Below are 21897 nucleotides of genomic sequence, written 5' to 3'. Positions count from 1 at the left end.
TTACTCACAGAGTAAAATAAGAGTTCACGATATTAATAGTACACAAGGCCACTTTAAATTATTGATTTCAAAAATGGGTTTTCTTGGATGTGATTTACATGTTCACTCTATTCTTTCTCTAGTCCGAACTTCTTTTTCTCAACTTTTCTTTTTCTTGATCGTGTTCTCATTTTCATAGCAACAAATAAACACTGCGACCTAAGAGACAGGTCAGTATAGAGCCCGCCCCAGCATTGGGGCTCAGGATTCAAGACCCTGGGCACCAAATAAATCCCTTCCCATGGCACCAGTGGCTGTGGGCCTGGTGGCCTTCATGCAGCACTGGTGAGTCTGGATATGGTGGTTCCTTTAGTTTTATCTCTTCTTTTTTAAATCTAACCACACTCAGTGATGCTCAGAAATCAATCCTGGTAGTGCAAAGGGGGTGGCCATATGTGGTGCTGAGGACCAAACCTGAATCAAATGAATGAAAGGCAAATACTCTGTACTATATCATTGGTCCCAAATCTGTTTAAAGGAAAGGAGACGAAAGAGGGAAAGGGTCAAGGTAAGGGAAAGAGAAAAGAAGGAAGAAAAGAAAGAAGGAAAGGAAGAAAGAAAAGGAAGGAAGGAAGGAAGGAAGGAAGGAAGGAAGGAAGGAAGGAAGGAAGGAAGGAAGGAAGGAAGGAAGGAAGGAAGGAAGGAAGGAAGGAACGAACGAACGAACGAACGAAGGAAGGAACGAACGAACGAACGAAGGAACGAAGGAAGGAAGGAAGGAAGGAAGGAAGGAAGAAAAAGAAGGAAAAAATAGGAAGAAAGAAAACGAAAAGGGAAGGAAAAGGAAGGAATAAGAATATAAGAGACTCTCTTGAGCTGGAGGCTAGCTCTAGCCGCATGGGGTTTGGGGAGACCCCATGTGGAAGGCCTTCTCCCTAACTTGGGTGCGCTGGGAGCCTTGATAGGCCCCCAGCCTTCCCCTCTTCTGCCCCCGGCCTCCAGGCCTTCTGGGGTGGCAGCCCAGGCGGCCAGACAAGGTGGATGTCGGGGGGTCCCTCCTGGATGGGATCCCAAGCTTTCCCCGCCCTTCCCCTAGCTCTAGGGTGGGAAGGGCACAGGGTGTAGGGCGGGCAGATCCTGGCTTCAGGCTCTCTATCCATCCTCTCTTGAGCTGGAGGCTAGCTAGGTTTGGGGAGACCCCATGTGGAAGGCCTTCTCCCTAACTTGGGTGCGCTGGGAGCCTTGATAGGCCCCCAGCCTTCCCCTCTTCTGCCCCCTGCCTCCAGGCCTTCTGGGGCGGCAGCCCAGGAGGCCAGAAATGGTGGGTTTTAACTTGGGCTGTGCTGAGATTTGTTCGGTTGCGCTAAGTTTGTCACGGACAATTTCTGACTAGTCCACATATGGAAAACCGCGCGCGCGCACTGCATGTATTAAGAGTATTCCTTATCTTTATGTTATGTTTTGCGTATCCAGAATGTACATTTTGTATTCTGCCCTTTCCCACACCCCTACAAAGCTCATTTTTACTCCTTAACTCTCTCTCTCCCCCAAACATCACTAACCCACATTACTCTTTTTAACTTCAGTACTGCACAATCCTAATCACAGACCAAAGCCGTGCACTGTGTGTGACACCCCAAACTGTTTCAAAAGACATAAAATGGACACGTATTTCTTTAGAATATTTTTTGTTTTTTTCTCTGACAACTATAAGTCTTACTAAATATTCTCTTATACAGTGATGATTCTAACCACTTTTTATCTTCTCTTTATGAGCTGTTCAACAAGGAATTTTGGTGAAAGAGTCCCCCAATTTAATGCTTATGATTTAACCATGTCATGGGGATTGTTGGACTTGTTCTTATGGCCCCCATCTGGGCCAATAACGCCATGTGGCATTGCTCCTTTTTTGCATAGGCACATTAAAATGGGAAAATACTATACATACAAATAAGATCCTATCTAATAGAGATTGGAACACACAAATCTTGTAGTGCAAAGGGACCTTACACCCTGAACATTGACATAACGACCTGGCATAGGCCTCAGAAGAAAGGGCATTTTCCATTCATTCCTGAACCAGGGAAGCCATCCACAAAATATCCAGGTTTGTCTATAACATCACCTGGAAGCAATCCTCTACCACGGAAGACCCTACCACTGCTCAGACATCGACCTGCTCAAAAGAGACTTCCCTTAACACTGAGGAGACTTAACAACAACAATGATCTGCTTACTCTCTGCATTGCCCTTTAATGGTGAGGTGAAACGAGAGGACGCTCCATATTCTGACTTCAATGTAGGATATGTAGATTCCAGGATATTTAATACAGAAATATGATACCAACAACAGAGACTGTGTGAAAAATAAAAGTGTGTTGGCACTATAGACAATGTCTTGGATTGGACGATCTAGCTTGCCAGGAGCCTAGAGTTGGTCTTATCCCAGGAAACTTCAGGGGTTGGGTCTCTTTGTATTTAGGCCAAGGTTTCCATTCCCCTCATATTTTGGTGGGCCTATGCAAACAACAATTGCCACTCTAACACCGTTTTTACTGTGCTCCTTTGACTCTAATCCTTAAAAAAAAAAAACATTTAAAATTTGAGGTTAACTTAAGCTAATATGCATGTACAGGGAAATGTAAAAAATACTATGCCTCTAATGTTTAAGGAGTTACGTAAGTTTGATGGCTTTAGATTGCCTTGTGTGCTGTTAAGAAATATTATAATGTGTTACAATCTGGGGACTTGAGGGACAAAGTAACTGTACATGGATTCTGTTTTATTTATCTTAATGTTCTTTGGCTGAAAGTTCAAAGTTAAGATATCAGCAAGGGGACTTCTTCTGAGAATTATTTTATGGGTGATTGTCCTTCCACTGTAACTTTACCTTTTCCTCTTTCTTTGCATCTTTGTTCTCATAATTAAAAATAAAAAAATTTAAAAAAAAGAATATAAGAGAAATGAATACAAGAAAAAGAGAAAGAAAGACAGGCTGAGTGAACAAGCAGCTGAATTTCTTTAGTGGAATTTTGCAGGAAAAAAAAATAATAGCCCTACCAGGAGTTTAATGTACTTTGTTTGGGTGCATTAGGTACTAGACATGGAAAACAAAGAGGAATGTCATTGCCATTTAGCAGCAGAATAAGAAAAGTGTATATAAACTGTACTCAGTTCTTTTCAATCAATAACAAAGTTCTTTTTTTTTTTTTTTTGCAATGATATAGGTAAGTGCATCCTGGCTAAATAAAATCATATTTCAGAAGTTCTTCATCTAGATATTACAAATTCAGACTTGGAAAATGCTATGACTTATTTTATAGTAACTTCTTCATATCAACAAGAAACAGATGTAAGCATTATTCATTAATCAAAATTTATTATAACCCAAAGCAAGAACAGTTATTTCTATAAAATGTGTCCCTGAACATAAAAACAATCATATTTTACACAGTAAATCTTTGTGGTATTTTTAATTATAAAGGATTGTAACTTGTTTTCATCTCCCTAAAAAGCAAAATGGAAGGACTGAGGAATAAGTTTAACTTATTAATAAAAAAGATCTAAATTATCTATTCATCTATTACCTAACAGCAGGAATTTGACGTATGAGATTATGTTTATGCATCCTAGAAATTTTCTTCAAAATTTCTTCTTCAGGACTTTAAAATATTCTTTATGAACTTTATTCAGGAGTTTAGAAGCTGGAATTAGGTACTAGAACAAAGTACTAGAACAAAATTTCTCAAACTTATTTGTCTTATCATTCACTGCTTTGGGGAAGAAAAAAATGACTCTGGTTCCCTGGAATCTACCTTCTTTAAGCGAACAAAAATAACTGCCTCCCAATGGCATTGGCACTTACTACCACCCGCCCCTGCCGGCGAAGTGGTTCCAGCAACCCTGAGGGGCATAATTGCCCACTTAAGCAAATACCGCTCAAGAGCTGAAAAAAAAAAGCCAGAGCAAATCATTATTTGGCAAGGATGATAAAATATTATTCAGTTTCACTCAATATATTCAAACATGAATGAATTAAATAAACACAAGCCTCCCCATTATTAATGAATTAATTGCCACTAATATCTAAATCTTGAATCATGAGAAAAGACGGTTTATCAAGAACATTTTGGAAGAAATTGAATCACAACCAGCAGAGGGCAGTAGCGTATATGGTAAATCAACCACAATGCAAAAACAAAACAAAATAAAACATTGCTTCTTTTTTTTTTTTGGTTGTTGTGTCATATCTGGCAGCGCTCAGGGGTTACTCCTGGCAGGCTTGGGGAACCATATAGGATGCAGGGATTTGAACCACCGTCCTTCTGCATGCAAGGCAAACACTCTATCTCCATGGTATCTCTCCAGCCCCCCAAATTGCTTCCTTTAATAACCATTTATCTACTAGCCTAATTTTTAATATATGCTACCAGATTAATTACTTCTACATGAGACCTATTCTTCATTACTTCTTTCAATATCAATTTATCATATCATAAAAAAAATAGGTTAACAGAAAAGTTATTCTATTTGTAAGCTGAAAGTCAATAATGTGAATAGGGAATCTACAGAAAAAATATAAATAATAAATAATTCAAGTTCAAAAAGACTAGAAGATAAATTTCTTTGCTTTTCTTTCTTTTCTTTTCTTTTTTTTTTTTTTTTTTTTTTTGTGGAGAAGTCCACACTAGGCAGTGCTCAGGGCTTGCTCCTGGCTCTGTGCTCAGGGCTCATTTCTGGTGTTGCTCAGGGAATCAAAGGTAGTGCTGGGAATTGACCCTGGGTAGGCTGCAGGCAAGACAAGCTAAACTATCATTCATGCTGCATAGATGAAAAGATTTTTATTTAGTTTCTTCATTTTGGAGTGGTCCATACTCACCTGTACTTAGGAGCTATTCTTTTGCAAACTGGTGCTGTGGGATCAGGTAGTGCCACAGAGCAAACAGTGGTTTCCCTCTGAGCCAGCTCAAAATGATCCACATTTTGTGTGTGTGTGTGTGTGTGTGTGTGTGTGTGTGTGTTTGGGCCACACCTGATGATGCTCAGGGGTTATTCCTGGCTATGTGCTCAGAAATGGTTCTTGGCTTGGGGGACCATATGGGATGCCAGGGATCGAACCCAGGTATGTCTTGGGTCAACCAGGTGAAAGGCAAACACCACTGCTGTGCTATAGCTCTGACCTCAAGATGACCCACTTTTAAAAATAAGTATGTCTTATGCTATTGTTACTTTCTAACTATGTCCTCAGAGTCCCCACATGAGAGAGATCTCACTCTACATTCGGTCAGTCCTTCTGACTTTATTCAAGATGATGCTTTCCAGTTTTACCATGTAGTGGCAAACTGCATAACTTCATCTCAGCATATAGTTAAGAAACTGAATTTACCCAAGATGGGGGCCAGGGATGGACAGATGAGATGTTGGGTGAATGGAGGGAGAAACCAGATGCTCTGATGGGGTGCAGTGTTGAAAAGGTGCATGCATACAATAATAATATGAACATTATTTTAAATAATAATTAAAATTCAGGGCTAGAAGTAAAAGCAAACAGGTTAAAAAAGAGAGAGAGAGAAAGGAAAATGATCCATCTTTACAATGATGAAAAGACCAAACTTTCTTGGGCTGGAACCAGAGTACCATGGTAGGGTGCTTGCCTTGAATGCAGCTGACCTGGGTCTGCAGAATCCCAGATGGTCTCCTAAATACCATCAGGAGTGATTTCTAAGCGTAGATCCAGGCTTACCTCTTGAGTGCTGCTGGTGTAGTCCCCAGACAAAATAAAACCAAAAAAAGACTGAACTTTTTACAATCTTATGTCTAAAAAACAAAACAAAAAACCCAAATTGGACTGATAATATGTGTTTTCCCTCTAACAACACCCAAGAAACTGGGTTCTTATGCACTAATTTGGGGCCAGAGATATGGTTCGGGCCTTAGGTTCAATCCCAGCCCCACATGGTGTCCTCACCTCAAGCCCGAAGTACCAAGCACAGCCAGTTGTGACTTCCACAGCAAATTTTAAATAAAAACACATGCTTGGAGTAAAAATAGGGACCTGTATGTTGTACCAAGATTGTTTTGTCCCATACCTCAAAAAATTCTGGTCTCTTGCATATACCCCATATATCTTTAAAATATTCTCCATATGAATTCCTTTATCTTTTGTACTTTTCTAACAAATGATCTATTCTTCCCTTATTGCAGAAAGCCTATGTGTCCACCTTAGAGTTGCTGATTCTCAGTGTTTAGATACTTGGTTTTATTGATGCAGGTGAAACTAGGGGTCACTACAAACATGCCTTCTTATCTGCAGTATCTCTGGGACTTTTAACTCCAGTGATACCATTCAGTCATCAGATAATCTAGGGGATGCTACTTACCCTCATTCTTCCTCAGTTTCTTCATCTGGAAAGTTCAATATTTTATTTAACACAAAGGCTTGTTTAAACCAAATGAGCTAAAATCTAGGGTTTCTTGACATCAAGTCTGAATATTCCTGAGTGCTGAATAACAGTGTATTATTATCTACCTCGTTCTCTTTCCAGGAGTGGGGACACTTTCCCTGGCTCTGGTGCTTTTGCTGGCACCTTGGCTCAGCCCAATACTCACGGGGTTAGAATGCAGCACGGTGAAGAACTCTGGGCTGATGAGGAACTTCACAGGGGGCGACTGTAAGAGCAGCGTGAGCCTGGATCTGGAGGTAGAGTGGGGCAGGACATTCTCCCGGCGAAAATCTAGGGGTCAGGAACACAAGACTGTCATGGAAGGTTCCCATAGGGTGAGCATGCACCTCTTCACTTTGCTTTGTGAGTATTAGGAACCAAAGAATTCCTTATCATTCACAATGCCTTAAACTGCCCTTCTTTTATTGGCTATAAGTGTATACCCCCATAAAACTATCTTTTCTTAACTACACTAAGATGAAATTAAATAATATTTCTAACCATTATTAGTAGCACTAAAATGTACCCTTAGGGGTGTGGATTGAGAGTATAAGGGGCTAAGAATGTGGTGTGTGGATATGGATAACTTGATTTGATTTTCACCAAGGAAAAGTTCAGTGAAGTCTATAAACCAAAGGAGGTAAGAGTCAGGCCAAGGTCCCACATCCGTGAAATCTGTGTTCTGCCACTCCACCACATTCCTGCATCCTTATGGTTTGCCAGGTGATCAAATGTCATCCATTGGTCCTAGTCCTCAGACCCAGAGATTAAAGTGGTTTGTGTTTAGTTGGTTTTTTCTGCGTTCTAATGAAACGTGAAGGGTGAGCATCTGTCTCTGGTGAGTTTTACATTTTATATTGTGTTACCAAGTTGATGGTCAGAAGTAGCTTCATGAAAAGCTGTATTTTACACACATCCTTACCATTTTTTTCCCTACTCTTCTCTAGTTTACAGATGTAAAAGCAACCCAGGCTCTTACCTGCACTGGCTTGGTGAAAGTCAGATTCCTCTCCTGCGCCATCAATGGCATTGGTGTTTTCTTCGGGACGCTCATTGGTCATGGTTCTGCGGATACTCTGGTATCTAAAACCATGAACCTAGAGTTATGTTACTGCTGCCTGGAAAACAAACAACACAACAGCCCCTCTCCCCCTGTTCCTCCGCAAATTCCCATTCCCTGACTGAATGGTTTGTAATTTTAACTTTTGTAATTCAAATAAATTACACTGAATTGTATTTTTTCCTGGTGATTAGTAGAACATTTGCAATGTAAAATTAAAGATCTTTAAAAAGGTTCTCCTTAACAAAAGGAAACTAAATAAATAGCCACATGATTAAGGAAAGAACCACCTTCTGTTTGATAGTAACAAATGCTACACTATCAATAAAGACTTTGCAAAACTTTTTTTTTGCTTTTTGGGCCACATCCTGTGATGCTCAGGGGTTACTCCTGGCTCTGCACTCAGAAATCACTCCTGGCTTTGGGTGACCATATGGGATGCGGGAATCAAACCAAGGTCTGTCCTGGATGGGCCACCTGCAAGGCAAATGCCCTACTGCTGTGCTATTGCTCCAGCCCCTTTACCAAGATATTTTAAAAGATATTTTTGCCTCAAATTTTCAAGTACATACTCTATTTTACTAAAAATCCTGCCTGATTGATTAGAAGGGTCACTATTACATTTTTATTCCCCTACCAATTCCCAGTCTGAATGGTTTGTAATTTATAACTTTTGTAATCCAAATAAATTACACTGGATTATATTTTTTCTAGTGGTTTATAAAGCATTTGCAATTTAAAATTAAAGATTTCTTTAAAAAAAGGTGATCTTAACCAAAGAAAACTAAATAAATAGCCACATTATTAAAGGAAAGAACCACTTTCTGTTTGATAGCAACAAAATCTGCATTACCGATAAAGACTTTTCCAAAAAGACATTTTTGCCTCAAATGTTCAAGTAAATGCTCTATTTTATTAAATATTTTGCTGGTTGACTAGAAGGGTCACTATTACACTCTAATTCCAAACCCAAAGTGTATGGATATGGGTGATTTGATTTGATCTTCCATCTAGAAAGATTCAATGAAGTCTGTAAGGCAAAGGAAGTAAGAATCAGGCCTCAAAGATAGGGCTTTCAATGATGAAAAGAGACATCTTCGTAAAATAAGCCCAACTCAAAAGTGACAGGGGCTAGAGCTATAGCACAGTGGTTAGTACATTTGCCTTGCACGTGGTCAACCTGGGTTCGATCCTAGGTATCTCATAAGGTCCCTGAGCCTACTAGGAGTGATTTCTGAGTGCAGAGCCAGGAGTAACCCCTGAGTGACACCGGTGTGACCAAAAAAGAAAAATGAACAAGCAAACAAGCAAATGAGCCCAACCACAGAACAGAACAGCCAAAGTCAACGTGCTTATCCTCACCGCCGGTTCAGCTGCTCCATCTGCTGGATGGAGTTGGAACGCTGCAGCACCTGCGGGGCCGGGGGAGCTGTGGGCCTCTGCCACGTCGTGGTTCTGTTGACGTGGTCCACGTAGAAAATCCTGCCATGGCTGTCAATGCGTGCCTCCCAGTCTAGATGGCATTAACACAGCAGCAGGGTGAGGAAGAGGAGCTGAGGTCATTCATGGGCTTCATAAGGTTTCACAAACATTTCCTCTCTGACATGCTCTAATTTGTGGCTAATCTTATAGCCAAGTCCAACCACCACCTCCCAATTCACTCCAGAATCTTTCTGATGTATTAGTAAATATAATATAAGCTCCCCTCCCCAATAAACCCTCTCAATACAGAGTTCCCAAGTCACCCACAATGATCATTCTTCAGAGATACACACCAGCATTTTAAAACTCTTAAATTGGTGCTATCATAATACTTGAATTACTCACATAAAAATTGGTATTGGCAGGCCTAGTAAGAAAGTACAGGGGTTAAAGGTGTTTGTCTTGCATTCAGTGACCTCCCGGTTTGGTCCCTAGAACTGCATGTAATTTTCTGGAGGGTACTTATATATAAATAAGATTTATATATAAATATGTACATAAATATATTTATATACCAATAAATCTTTGTAATTAGGTCCCTAAATACAAAGCCACAAACTTTGAACATCTCAAGGTATGGTTCAGAAACCAAAACCTAACACATATACACATCCCAAAATTAGGATTGGTGGTAGTTTTCATCAACTGATACAGAGTTCTTAGCTTAGCTAGAAATTTCAATGTGAATACTGATATAAAGTCTTGGCAAGATTAGTCATAGGAAGAAAATAATGCTTTTCTGGTTTTCAAATTACAAACATCCATTTACACTTTCCCCAAGATGAACACATTTTCAGATCAAGGTTAATTATTTGCCTTGAATCTCAACATAAATATAGCATTTTAGGGGCCAGACAGATAGTACAGTAGGTAGGATGTTTGCCTTGCACTAGTCTGCCCTGCCCTGAATGAGTCTGACCTGGGTTTGATCCCTGGCACCACATATGATCCCCCAAGCCTGCAAGGAGTGATTCCTAGGCAGAGAACTAGGATTAAACCCTAAGCACAGCCATGTGTTGTCCCAAAACAAGCAACAGTCCCTCCAGAAAATATAATATTTAAAAATTATCTCACACGTATGCTATCTGATTGTGTTAATCTTTGCAAATATATAGAGAAAATGTTCAATTGAAAATAGGAATCATTCAGAACGTGTCTTACCTATGAATCCTAAAAGGCCACATTCTTGTTTGTTTGTTTTGTGGGCTACACGTGTTTGATGCTCAGGGGTTACTCTTGTCTATGAGCTCAGAAATCGCTCCTGGCTTGGGGGGACCATATGGGAGCCAGGGGATCAAACCACAGTCTGTCCTAGGCTAGCACTTGCAAGGCAGACACCTTACCTCTAGCGCCACCGCTCTAGCCCAAAGGCCACATTCACGTTCTCATTAAAATATACAACATAATAACTTGAACCATATAGTTCTGCCTCTCAAATTGAGTGGGAAATAATGGAGGATACCAAGACCAAAGAGTTGTATGATCACTAAGTAGTAAGCTAGACACAGAGGGGACCACTAATACTGGCAGCCCGGGGGGTAAGGGTGAGGGATATGAGATGCAAGCTGGGAACAGGGGTGGACAACATTGGTGATGGGAATTCCCCTGATTCAATGTTAATATATACCTAAAATATTACTGTGAAAGATATGTAATCCACATTGGTCAAAATAAAAACTATTAAAATATAAAAAATATATATACAACATAAACTGATCTTTCAGAAAAGCAAAATTTTGAAACAGATTGTACAAAATTTTGAATCTGACAGGTCATTTTTGATAATAAAAAAAAACCTATGAAAGCAGCATAAATCTAATTTTTAAATGAGGAAGTTTATATAAATTTTTACGTATTTTCTTTTTCAGAATAAACATTTTCATTATTTAAAAAATTTTCCCTCAAAATTTAGAATTTATCAACAGATGCCGGAGTCCAATCCTGGACAAGGAAATGAGTATGTTTGTTCCTCACCAGATCTCTAATGGTTTTAGAAATAAAGCAAATAAAGCAAGTTTTCTAGCGAAGAAATTAGGTTTGGAAAGATCTTCATGGTAGGTCCCAGGCAGTATCAGACAGCAACCGAAGGCCACCTCAGCAAGGAATAAAAAGATTTCCATTGCCTGATCTCAGCACATCTTAATTTATGGCAAATGGCAAGAAATCAAAATTGGGACAGAGGGAAAGGACCAAACTATAAATAATTCAATGCCACTAACATTCCAGGCTAATACATACTGACAATAGTTAACCTACCAAATCAGAACTGCATGGGCATAGCTACAATGCCATCATTTGGATAATTCCAAAAGACCTTTTGGTCTTGGTCAGCATGTCACATTCTGAGTGCTTTCAGTAACCACTTTCCAAAACCTTTTCAACTCGTCCATTGTGTTTTGCTCTATTCTTTGCATTCTTTCCCATCTTACGGAGTTGGAGCTGCTCATCCCAGGTGTTCCTTATTAATGCAGAATAATTCAAGCACACATTACGTAGCCAATCAAATACACAGTCAAAAAATTGGCTTCCCCTCCCCCTTGAAAATGCTTACATTCCAAAACAAAAATGAGAATAGGTCAATTAAGGATAAAAACAGAATAGAAACCAACTAAAGAAAGCAGAGAGAGAGGGAGAGAGAGGGAAAGAGAGGGAGAGAGGGAGAGAGGGAGAGAGAGAGGGAGAGAGAGAGAGAGAGAGAGAGAGAGAGAGAGAGAGAGAGAGAGAGAGAGAGAGAGAGAGAGTTGCCAAACTCTGGAGATAAGGTTTTAACTAAAAATTGGCCCTGTCTTCTGGCAGTTAAGGAATAAATGAAAACACATTATTGCATACTTTCCATTTTCTGACAAAAGAAAGTAAAAGAATTGTCTTCAAAGATGGAATGTTTTCTTTGAACTAACTACTTGAAGAGGAGAAACACAAATTTGAAAGAATGGGGGCCAGGGGCCAAGTGGTCTCAGGTGCATTGGTAGTGTTAAAGAAGGACAGAACTAAATATCCAAGCCAAAGGCAACAATAATGGAATTAAAAGACCCAAACTTTAACAACCTAAACTTAAAATGGGTCTGTTATACTGGCAGGCTAAGGGGTAAGGGGGTAATATGGGATGCACTTGGGAATGTTGGTGGAGGGAGGTCGACACTGATGGTCGACTTTTTCATTGTATGTCTGAAACCCAACTATGAAGAACTTGGAAAATCAAAATGGTTTCAATAAAATTAAAATCAAAAATAAATAAATAAATAAATAAATTTACCCCCCCCATAAATATGATCATTATGTTGGTAGAAAAATGATGGAAGTAGGTAAGTCCAAAATATACAGGAACCAGGGTTCATTTGACTTGTTAAGAGTGATATTTTGTAGAAATGTACAGTGTTGATGTAATGGCAGTTGGGCTTAGACATGCCCTTGACACAGCCCCTCGTCATACCAGGTATAAAAGGAAAAAGTTGGACCTTTGGGGGAGGGCCCAGCATAGTGACCAGAGCATGCTGGTCCACAGGGGGGCCAGAGATAAAGCATTGGAGAAATGTTGCCTGCTTTGCAACTATTCGCTTTTATATCTTCTTTGAACTTAATTTACTTTATCCCCCACCCACCACCTCCGGCTGGTGAATTTCCATCTATCTCTCCCTCTTTCTCTAAAATCCTGGATGGCAGTGGCAGGCCTCAGACTCCAGGAAAAATAAAAAGTATACTTGGTTTCTACTTCTGCCTGCTCTCTCATTCCCAGGCAGTCACTACACAAATATATTCACTGCTATATAGTGTGCCATGACAAACTGACAAATACATTTAAAAGGTCACAGAGAGAATGATTCTTGTACACACTTTTTTATTTGTTGTTTTGGGGCCACATCTGGCAGTGCTCAGAGGTTACTACTGACTCTGTACTCAAGGATCATTCCTGGCAGTATTTAAGGGGCCATCTGAGGAACCAGGGATGAAACCCAGGTTAACTACTTCTCCTTTCCTTCTGGTCTCATCTTGTATTCACTTTTACCAAATTTCAGGATAATATTAATTTGAATTTCAACAACAAATTTACCTGTGCAAACGGGGAAATAAAAAATTGCTTTCTAAGAACACAGATGTTCAGATATACTATGGTATATTATAATTACTTATATCCTTAAACTGAGTTTGTTACATAAGTTTCAACAAGGAGAAATGCCATATTACTTGTTTTGAAGGAAAGCTTAGTATTGGATTAGAAAAGACTATTATGCTAATAACAGATTCATGAACTATGTATAAATTCTTAACCAGATTGTGAAAATTCTTGTATCTGGCTAAGGTAGTGCTAGGTCCCCAAATTTTGTAATTTCTTTAGTTCCTATCATAATTCTACAGGGTGAAGCATAAGGGTACAATTGTTTCATTTTTTTGTTTGTTTGTTTTTTCAGGCCACACCTATTTGATGTTACTATTTGGGGTTACTGCTGCCTAAGCACTCAGAAATTACCCCTAGCTTTGGGGGACCATATGGGACGCCAGGGGATCGAACCGCAGTCCTTCCTTGGCTAGCACTTGCAAGGCAGACACCTTACCTCTAGCGCCACCTCACTGGCCCCAATTGTTTCATTATTTTATAATGTTTTCCCTTTTTGGTTTTTGGGTCTCAGTATGTAGTATGCAGGGCTAATTTGTGACTCTGTGCTCAAAGATCATTCCTAGAAAACTCAGGGGACCATATAGGGTGCCAGGAATAGCATTATGCTGACTATACTACATCTGTAGTAAACCACTATATTATATCTCCAGTCCTATTATTTTATTTTATTTTTTTCTATAAGATCTGATTTGTTTTTGCTACATACAAGCATAGGAAACTCACTGATCAACATCAAAGTTTCTTTCACAGACGATATTAAAATCAGACAGGTGGGGTTATAAGATTGGGCTCCTAGCATTTATATCTTTAGCTTGACACACTGTAAAATGAGACATATAGTCAGTATATAGTAAAACAGAGAGAAATAGGGAACAATGTGTTGAGGGGTGTGTTTGTATGTGAGGATATATATATCCACACACATGCATATAAGAGGAAGAGATACAAAGTGATAATGAACTAAATTGACAAGGAGAAAATCTTTTTTCTGGATATGGCTTTGTCAAATGATTTTCACCCATATCTCAGTTTATTAACATTCAGAATATTGCAAACAGAATTAAATACTGCAAAAGTTTCTTGCCATTGTAGGGTCACATAAATTTACAAAATGATATCCATCTTATTGTACTCAGCTTTGCATCATCCTACGTTTAGACCAGAATTTTCATCTTTATAGATATGTGGGTTTCTTAGTAGCTTTTATTTGTTTTTAAAATCTTAGTAGTCACCTAGCTTGGGAGAGCTGAAGGGTCTGGCTCTGGGACCATCTGTCATACCCACACTGTCACAAATGCTCAATAATATCCACTGCAAATGATGGTCTTCCACACAGAACCTCATTTTCTTAAAGAATTTCATTACAATAATATATCTTGAAAAATGCTTTAGAGAAATATTTCTGTAGGGGGGAAAATGTGTGATCCTGACAGTCAAGCCTAAATCATTTTGAGAATCAATAAAAATGCAAATTCCCAAGACATAGCCCAGTTTGTTTCAATGAAAACTCTCTGAAAATAGGCCTCAGCATCTATTACCCCACATCTGATGTGATTTCTAAATATACAAAATGAGAAAAACTCCAAGATAAATGAATGTAATCTTAGCACAGCAGTCTAAGTCTATGCTAGACATCTCAAGATGTCATAAAGTCTGAACTCCAAGATATTTCACTTCCACCTAAATACTTCCCAGAAACCCAGAAGCAAGGGGATATATGGATGCCCTGAGACTGAAGGAGAAAAACCTTTGAAAATGTGAGAACCAGAGAGTTAAAATGTCCATAAAATCACATCCCATCAACAATCCCTGGGCAGGAAACCAGACAAAACCAACAGATGTGGGAAGAGGGCAGTGCTGTCCAGTGATGCCTTCACATATCTTCACTCTTAGTTCTTAACATTTAGTTCTTATTCCCTTCAAACTCGAACTTGGTCTTCACTAGACCTCCTGACTGATTAGAAAAAGAGGTGAAAGATTATACTGAATGCAGAGGTCAGTAAAAGTTTGAAGATTAAACAGAAGAAGTGACACATCAGGGAAAGGTCCACTGTGCTATGGACATTGACCAAAGAAATGAGAAACTTAGGAGCTGGGTGTGAATTTAGAAACTACAGAAAGAAAAAATAAAAAATTGTGAGAGACACTTGACAACAGTATCAAAGAACTATTTTTTTAATTTGACACTAAAGGAAAGAGGAAGTCACTGATGTAAAGGATTGAAGTAAGTTAAACATTTCAGTGGCTAGTGGGTCAGAATCCTGGAGGTCCTTTTAAGAGAGGAAATGGTGATGGGAAGCACTTGGTGGGAAACTGAGCATAGTGGGTACCGAGGTACTAGGTGCATGTACCAGGAGAATTCACAAATACATGTGAATGAATTCAATGGAGTAAAGGATCTTATTATATTCAAATTACAAGTTTAAAAATATCAAATAACTCTCTACGATTTTAAAAAAAGTCGTTTATAGATGAAAAGTTTTAATTTGGGATTGCAAGGCTATATCCCACACAGTTGAGTGAGCCGGGTTCAAGTTCCAGCACTACATACATTGCCAGGAGTAAATCCTTTGCACTGCCAGGTGTAGCTCAAAAAGCAACTAGAAAAACAGAAGCAATAACACTCCATCAATTTTGGGGCTAAAAAGATAGCACAAAGTGCTGAATGCATACTCTGTAAGTAGGTCTCGAATTTCTAGCATTTTTTTGTTCTCTGTTCAATACCAAGTGCAAACTCTGACTACTGAACTAGAAGTAGACTCTCAGTAGCATCAAGTCTGGCCTCCAAACAAACAAACAAACAAAAAGGATCAATTTCAGGGTGAGAGTCTCAGGAAACAGGTCTGGTAGTCGGATGGATGCCTTGCATGTGCAAAAGTCCAGAGTTTAATTTTTAATTCTTCCCTGATTTCAGGACTCCAACACCCTTCCCCACACCTCTGGGAATGCCTTGGCCCCAGAGGACCCCCAGGCATGGCTGCTCCAATTCACAACAGAAGAAAGTATTCATTTGTTCTCAAAAATTAAGTCATAAGTTGTAGAGAATAAGAGGTCCTAAATGCACTAACATCTCAAAGTTCATTATACTTTGCAGATTTACTGTCATGCTTATAGTTCTTTGTTTCAAAGAGTGCTTCAATAACAAAAGGTACCACCATTAAAATGCATCATGTGTCTCTGTGTTTTTCCAGACTTACCATTTAAACAACTACCATAACTACATACTTTGTCCTATCAAACTCTTGAACAAGTTCACTAAACCAGACAGTTCATCCTCAATCTATTTCTGTTCTATCAACTAAGGAAAAACTAGCTCGGTCAACAATAACCCCACTGGAGTCCATAAGAGAAAAATAAAAATATTTGCAGCAGAAGTCGAGCTAGTTTTCATGTATTGAATGCTAAAAGGCTGAAATTTTCCAGGCTAGTAACAATCTTATTGGTTTCAGCTCTGACCTCCCTCCAGCTGCCCATTTAAGCACCTCACAGCAAATTCTTAAGACTACTCAGTGAAAGTTCAAGTTCAAGCTCAAGATGCTTCTCTGGAAGGTTCTGAACAGAGCCATATCACCTCCAATTCTGGAAGCTTTCTCATTGTCTATGGATCATTAGAATGTCACTCAACCAGGGACTGGAGTTGCATGGTTCACGGGTCACAGTGCAAACACAGCCCAAGGCCTAACAAGAATAAGATTTTAAAAACCAATAAGGAGATCATCATTACAGGTTAACAGCCTTTGTAGTAAGTCCAGGACCTGTTCCTGATCCTGAGATAGGAGGAAAAAGACTAGAAGTAGCAAATAAATGTAGAAAACATGGCTTTGCCTTCAAAGACATCAGATGGATATGGAGACATATAATGTATATATGTAACATGTAGCAAAACATATGAAATGTCAACAGTGATGACCCTGGTCAGCTGTAATAATGAAAAGGCACAGCAAGAACCTTCCAAATAAAAGCCCTTGAATTTGTCAAATTTCAAAGACAAGTTTTGATCTTCTAAACCCCACACAAGAACCAAGTTTCTGTGAAACCCCTAACTCTCTGACTTAAGGTGTTGCTTGAGACTAAGATAATATCCTACCACATAAGCAAAAACTCTTGACCTGACACTAACCATCCCACACAGAAGTCTATTCCTTCTAATCATAGATCAGAATGCTGGATAGACAAGAAGTAATGCTGGAGACTGTCTCAACTTTTATGGGTATGGGATCTAAACAAGTGACATCATTTGAAGAAATTAGATGAGTTGATTTCCACTGTCCCATAAATTACAGATAAGACCAATTTGGTTGACCTCATAACTGTTACAAAGAAGGTTCATACAAGGGAAAACATGTAAAAGTGTTTTTGTAAACTATAATGCACCAGAACTGGATGAGGCATTATAATGAAGTGTGAAGAGTAGGAGCTGACCTTTCAAGAATTTAGCGCAGTCATTTACTGTATTTTTCACTCTATACCTGACCATAAGATGCACATAGTTTTTAGATGTTCTCCTCCCCTGCACTCAGGCTTCAGTTCCAGGCAGCATTCGCAGCATAAGATGCACATTTCGGAGGAAAACATGTATCTTATGGTATGAAAAAGATGGAAATCTACACATTCTACCTGGGTGCTCATAGATGAGTCTCTGAAGTGATACTGTAAAAAGTGAAAGTCATAAGACAATGTGAAATGCCAGAGCTATTAAATCAGAGGTCTGGCTAAGGGTGGGAGCCCATCAACATAGTAAGAAAAGGAAAGCCAGAGGCTGGCTGGCTGGGATGAAAAGAGCTTAGTAGAAGAGAATTCTAGTGATTAAAGAAGTCACCCTGGGAATCATAGAGGGAAGGTATAGTCAGATATGTGCAGGTCATGATCTGTAATTTATCCCTTATAATATAAATCCCTCAAATTTGCAAACTGCAGTAGGAGTACTTCTTAAGAATGCCTCAAGCAAGGCTCAGGAGATAGCAGAGAGAGGGGGAAGGCTCAAGCCTAGCCTGAAGTCAACTCTATTTCTATCACCTGCACTGCAGGACTGTGGTTTCCTGAGCCCCACTGGAAATAATCCCTGAGCACAGCCAGATGCAAAACACCAAACCCAAACCAAACACTTTCTTCCTGTTTTTTTAGGTAATGCATTAAATAAGTCTTTCTCTTTTGTTAACTTATCAAAATAAATGCCAAATACTTCTTTTCAAACCTAAAATTTATTCTCTCTGTGATCCATTCAAAGATAAGTGCATTGGAATATTACTTATCTTTAGAAACATATACCAAATATAGATACCAAAATATTAATAGATATCAAATATCTGATACCCAAATAATGCAGAGGGATGCCACTTATCCACGATGTTCCTATGCTGGTCCCTGAAATTCCAATTACCGTTCATTTATATATGCAGATAAGTAAAGCTCTCCTAAAATTTTCTCCTGGTTTTTATCATTCATTTTATCTCTAACTATATATACTACCTATTTTTTTTCCTTTTCTGACTCTAAACTTTTCTCCCAAAAGTAAACAATAAAGAAGCTTATTTCCTCAGTGTTCTATAGATATAACATAATTATGACAATCTTGTTCAATTTTTGACAAATGTTTAAAATTTTTATTGTTCTTCTGAGTGGCAAAGGAATACTCTACATACATGACTTTTAAAAAGGGAAAGTGGGGGCCCGGAGAGATAGCACAGCGGTGTTTGCCTTGCAAGCAGCCGATTCAGGACCAAAGCTGGTTGGTTCGAATCCCGGTGTCCCATATGGTCCCCCGTGCCTGCCAGGAGCTATTTCTGAGCAGACAGCCAGGAGGAACCCCTGAGCACTGCCGGGTGTGACCCAAAAACAAAACAAAAAAATAAATAAATAAATAAATAAATAAAAAGGGAAAGTGAACAATTAGGGGTACCACACTCAGCAGTGATTAGGTTTGCTCTGGCCCTGCACTCAGAAATCACTCTTGGTGGAGCTCAGTGGGCCATATGGAATAGAGAGGCCAGACCCACTCACTTATATGCAAGGCATGCACCTTTCCCACTGGATGATCACTCTGGTTCCCAAAAGCGAAAATTTTAACAAACTCTAATTAATACCATTTAGTTATTGTATCAGCACTCATCCAAACTAATCACTTAGCATCTCAGCACACTCCTGATGAAAAACTTTTATTCCATCATCAAATTAAAATAGTGAATATGCTTAGGTTACTATTTTATAAAAGAATTAAGTGTCTTCTACTGGTATAAACTGGAAATTTTTTCACCTCCCAAATTAAAAGGATGCTAATATATTCCTTGTGGGTAAAAAAAAAATTACTTTTAGAAACATTTTATGATCCAGGGATCGAATCCAGGTCTCATACTTTACCAGTGAACCAAATCCCCAGAGACATTTAAAAAAAAACTGTTTTTCTGATAATATTATCAACAAAGAGCTATTCTATTTATAGTCCTAAAGTTGCAACTAGTGCCAATAAACTGGTTAGAATTAAAAAATGGCCTTTTTGGTAATAGGGTTGCTAGAGGGTCTTGGGAAAGGGCTAAGGGTTCTGGGTAAGGAGGGAGGGGCTCACTTCACCTTCCTGCATGTACACATCCAATAACTCACTCATCAATTTCTTTTTTTTTGGTGGGGGAGGGGGGTTTGGGGCCACACCCAGTGATGCTCAGGGGTTACTCCTAGCTATGCACTCAGAAATCGCTCCTGGCTTGGGGAACCACATGGGACACCAGGGGATCTAACCGAGGTTCGTCCTAGGTCACTCGTGCAAGGCAAACACCCTGCCACTTGTGCCTCTACTGCCTTCATCAGATTCTGAAAGGTCTTTCCTCATTCTAGCTACCAAAGCTAGTGAGAAGAAAACCAAAGATGTGAGAAGAAACCCATTAAAAAAATACTTTCTCGGGGCCGGGCGGTGGCGCTAAAGGTAAGGTGCCTGCCTTGCCTGCGCTAGCCTTGGACGGACCGTGGTTCGATCCCCCGGTGTCCCATATGGTCCCCCAAGCCAGGAGCAACTTCTGAGCACATAGCCAGGAGTAACCCCTGAGCATTACCGGGTGTGGCCCAAAAAAAAAAAAATACTTTCTCCAGGAACCCACAAATTGAAAATCCATTTGGTAGATGGTTTGATAATCCTAATTCTTGGGTCTGATGGGTAACTTGGATTCTAGTAGGAACAGTGCTGGTCCCTTCCGAAGATGATTCCAGGTGAGACTGTTGAAACCTAATTATCTGGACAACTGGCCAGAAACCTAATTATCTGTATTGGCCAGAAACCTAAATCCTTCATCAGGTTACCCTAAATTTCAACACTCACAAAATCAATATTTTGGTGGAAAGCAAAGCTAATGAAGAACTAGCTGAAGCAACTTTACAGTTCAGTTTCTAGTTTCTTATCATGATCACATATCAGATGGTAAATAGGGTGGAAGGGAAACAGTGAAGCAGAAAAATGCATTTTAATGTGGTTATATGAATAGTATTCTCTGGATTTTATTTTTATGTATCAAGATGCACTGCTTCACAAGACAGTACTGTTGCTTTAAGGGAGCTTAGAAATTTAGTTGAGTGTAAATTCTGTCCAAATTACTATGCACCCTGGGTATCACTCAGGCCTTCTAATACAGGTTGTAGAGCTATTGCCCAGCATCCATTCCTCAGTCTTCCACTCTCTCTACTGCTACATGTTTCTTCCTTTTTTTTTTTTATTTTAGTTTTTGGGTCACATCCGGCAGCGCTCAGGAGTTACTCCTGGCTCTATGCTAAGAAATCACTCCTGGCAGGCTCAGGGGAACATATGGGATGCCGGGATTCAAACCACCGTCTTTCTGCATGCAAGGCAAATGCTTTACCTCCATGCTATCTCTCCAGCCCCCATGTTTCATATTTTTAAATAATTAATCACTGTGATATACTGATTTATAAAGTTTGTTGATAGTTACATTTTGATCATACAATGAATGTTCCTACACCCTTTACCAGTATTCATTTCTTGCCACAAATTTTTCGTTACCCTCTCATTGACCCAATGGCACCCTCCCTTCGAAACCTCTATTTCTGTCTTTCTCTCCTCTCATCTGTCTCTCCTCTCTCCCCTCTACCTCCTTCTTTCCTCTTCTCTCCTCCTCCTCCACCTCCTCTTCCTTTCTTCTTTTCTACTTCTTCTACTTCCTTTCAACTCCCAATTTTTGTCCAGAGTGATCACCTCCCAACTATTATTGTCATAATGGTTCGGTCTCTGTCATCACTGCATTTCCCACCCAATATTTCTATTGTCTTTGGGTATTAGTCTCATATTATGTTTTATTAATATTCCATATGTTTCTTAAAAAGTAAAAGAAACATCTTTCCAAATTCAGATAATTACCATGCTCTAAATAAATGACAGACTAACTTTCCTAAAATTAATAAAACTCTGTCTATTCCTAAGATAAAACATCTGAACCTTATATTTAATGATCTTAAATGCTGAAAACAAATTTTTTATTTATTTATTTATTTATTTTTGGTTTTTGGGTCACACCTGGCAGTGCACAGGAGTTACTCCTGGCTTTATGCTCAGAAGTCACTCCTGGCAGGCTTTGGGGACCATATGGGATGCTGGGATTCAAACCAGGATCTATTCTACATTGGCCACGTGCAAGGCAAACACTTTACCACTGTACTATCGCTCCAGCCCCAGAAACAAATTTTAAAAAAAGGCAGCATCTTACAGAGAGCAAGACTTCTAAAAAATCTACAAATGTGTCTATTACTAAAATCCAAGATACCAGTAATAATAATTGAAAAAAATTCTACCATACACTTAATTGTCAAAAATATGTTAGAGA

The 21897-nt window shown here is 39.2% G+C and overlaps 1 protein-coding gene across 1 annotated transcript in view; it reads right to left on the bottom strand.

Moving 5' to 3' along the window:
- The window catches only part of HECW2 (HECT, C2 and WW domain containing E3 ubiquitin protein ligase 2), a 445024-nt gene that overhangs the window by 109777 nt on the left and 313350 nt on the right, over positions 1-21897 (bottom strand). The window contains exons 11-13 of the mRNA XM_049773167.1: positions 8845-8995; positions 7402-7505; positions 6589-6713 (exon numbers count right to left, since the gene is read on the bottom strand). Of these exons, the coding sequence (XP_049629124.1) occupies positions 6589-6713; positions 7402-7505; positions 8845-8995 (380 nt within the window). The remainder of the gene's footprint in view (positions 1-6588; positions 6714-7401; positions 7506-8844; positions 8996-21897) is intronic.

This window comes from Suncus etruscus, chromosome 5 (genome assembly GCF_024139225.1).
Source record: "Suncus etruscus isolate mSunEtr1 chromosome 5, mSunEtr1.pri.cur, whole genome shotgun sequence".
Lineage (NCBI taxonomy): Eukaryota > Metazoa > Chordata > Mammalia > Eulipotyphla > Soricidae > Suncus > Suncus etruscus.
The sequence above is the reverse complement of the archived record's forward strand: the minus strand, read 5'-3'. Positions and strand labels throughout refer to the sequence as shown.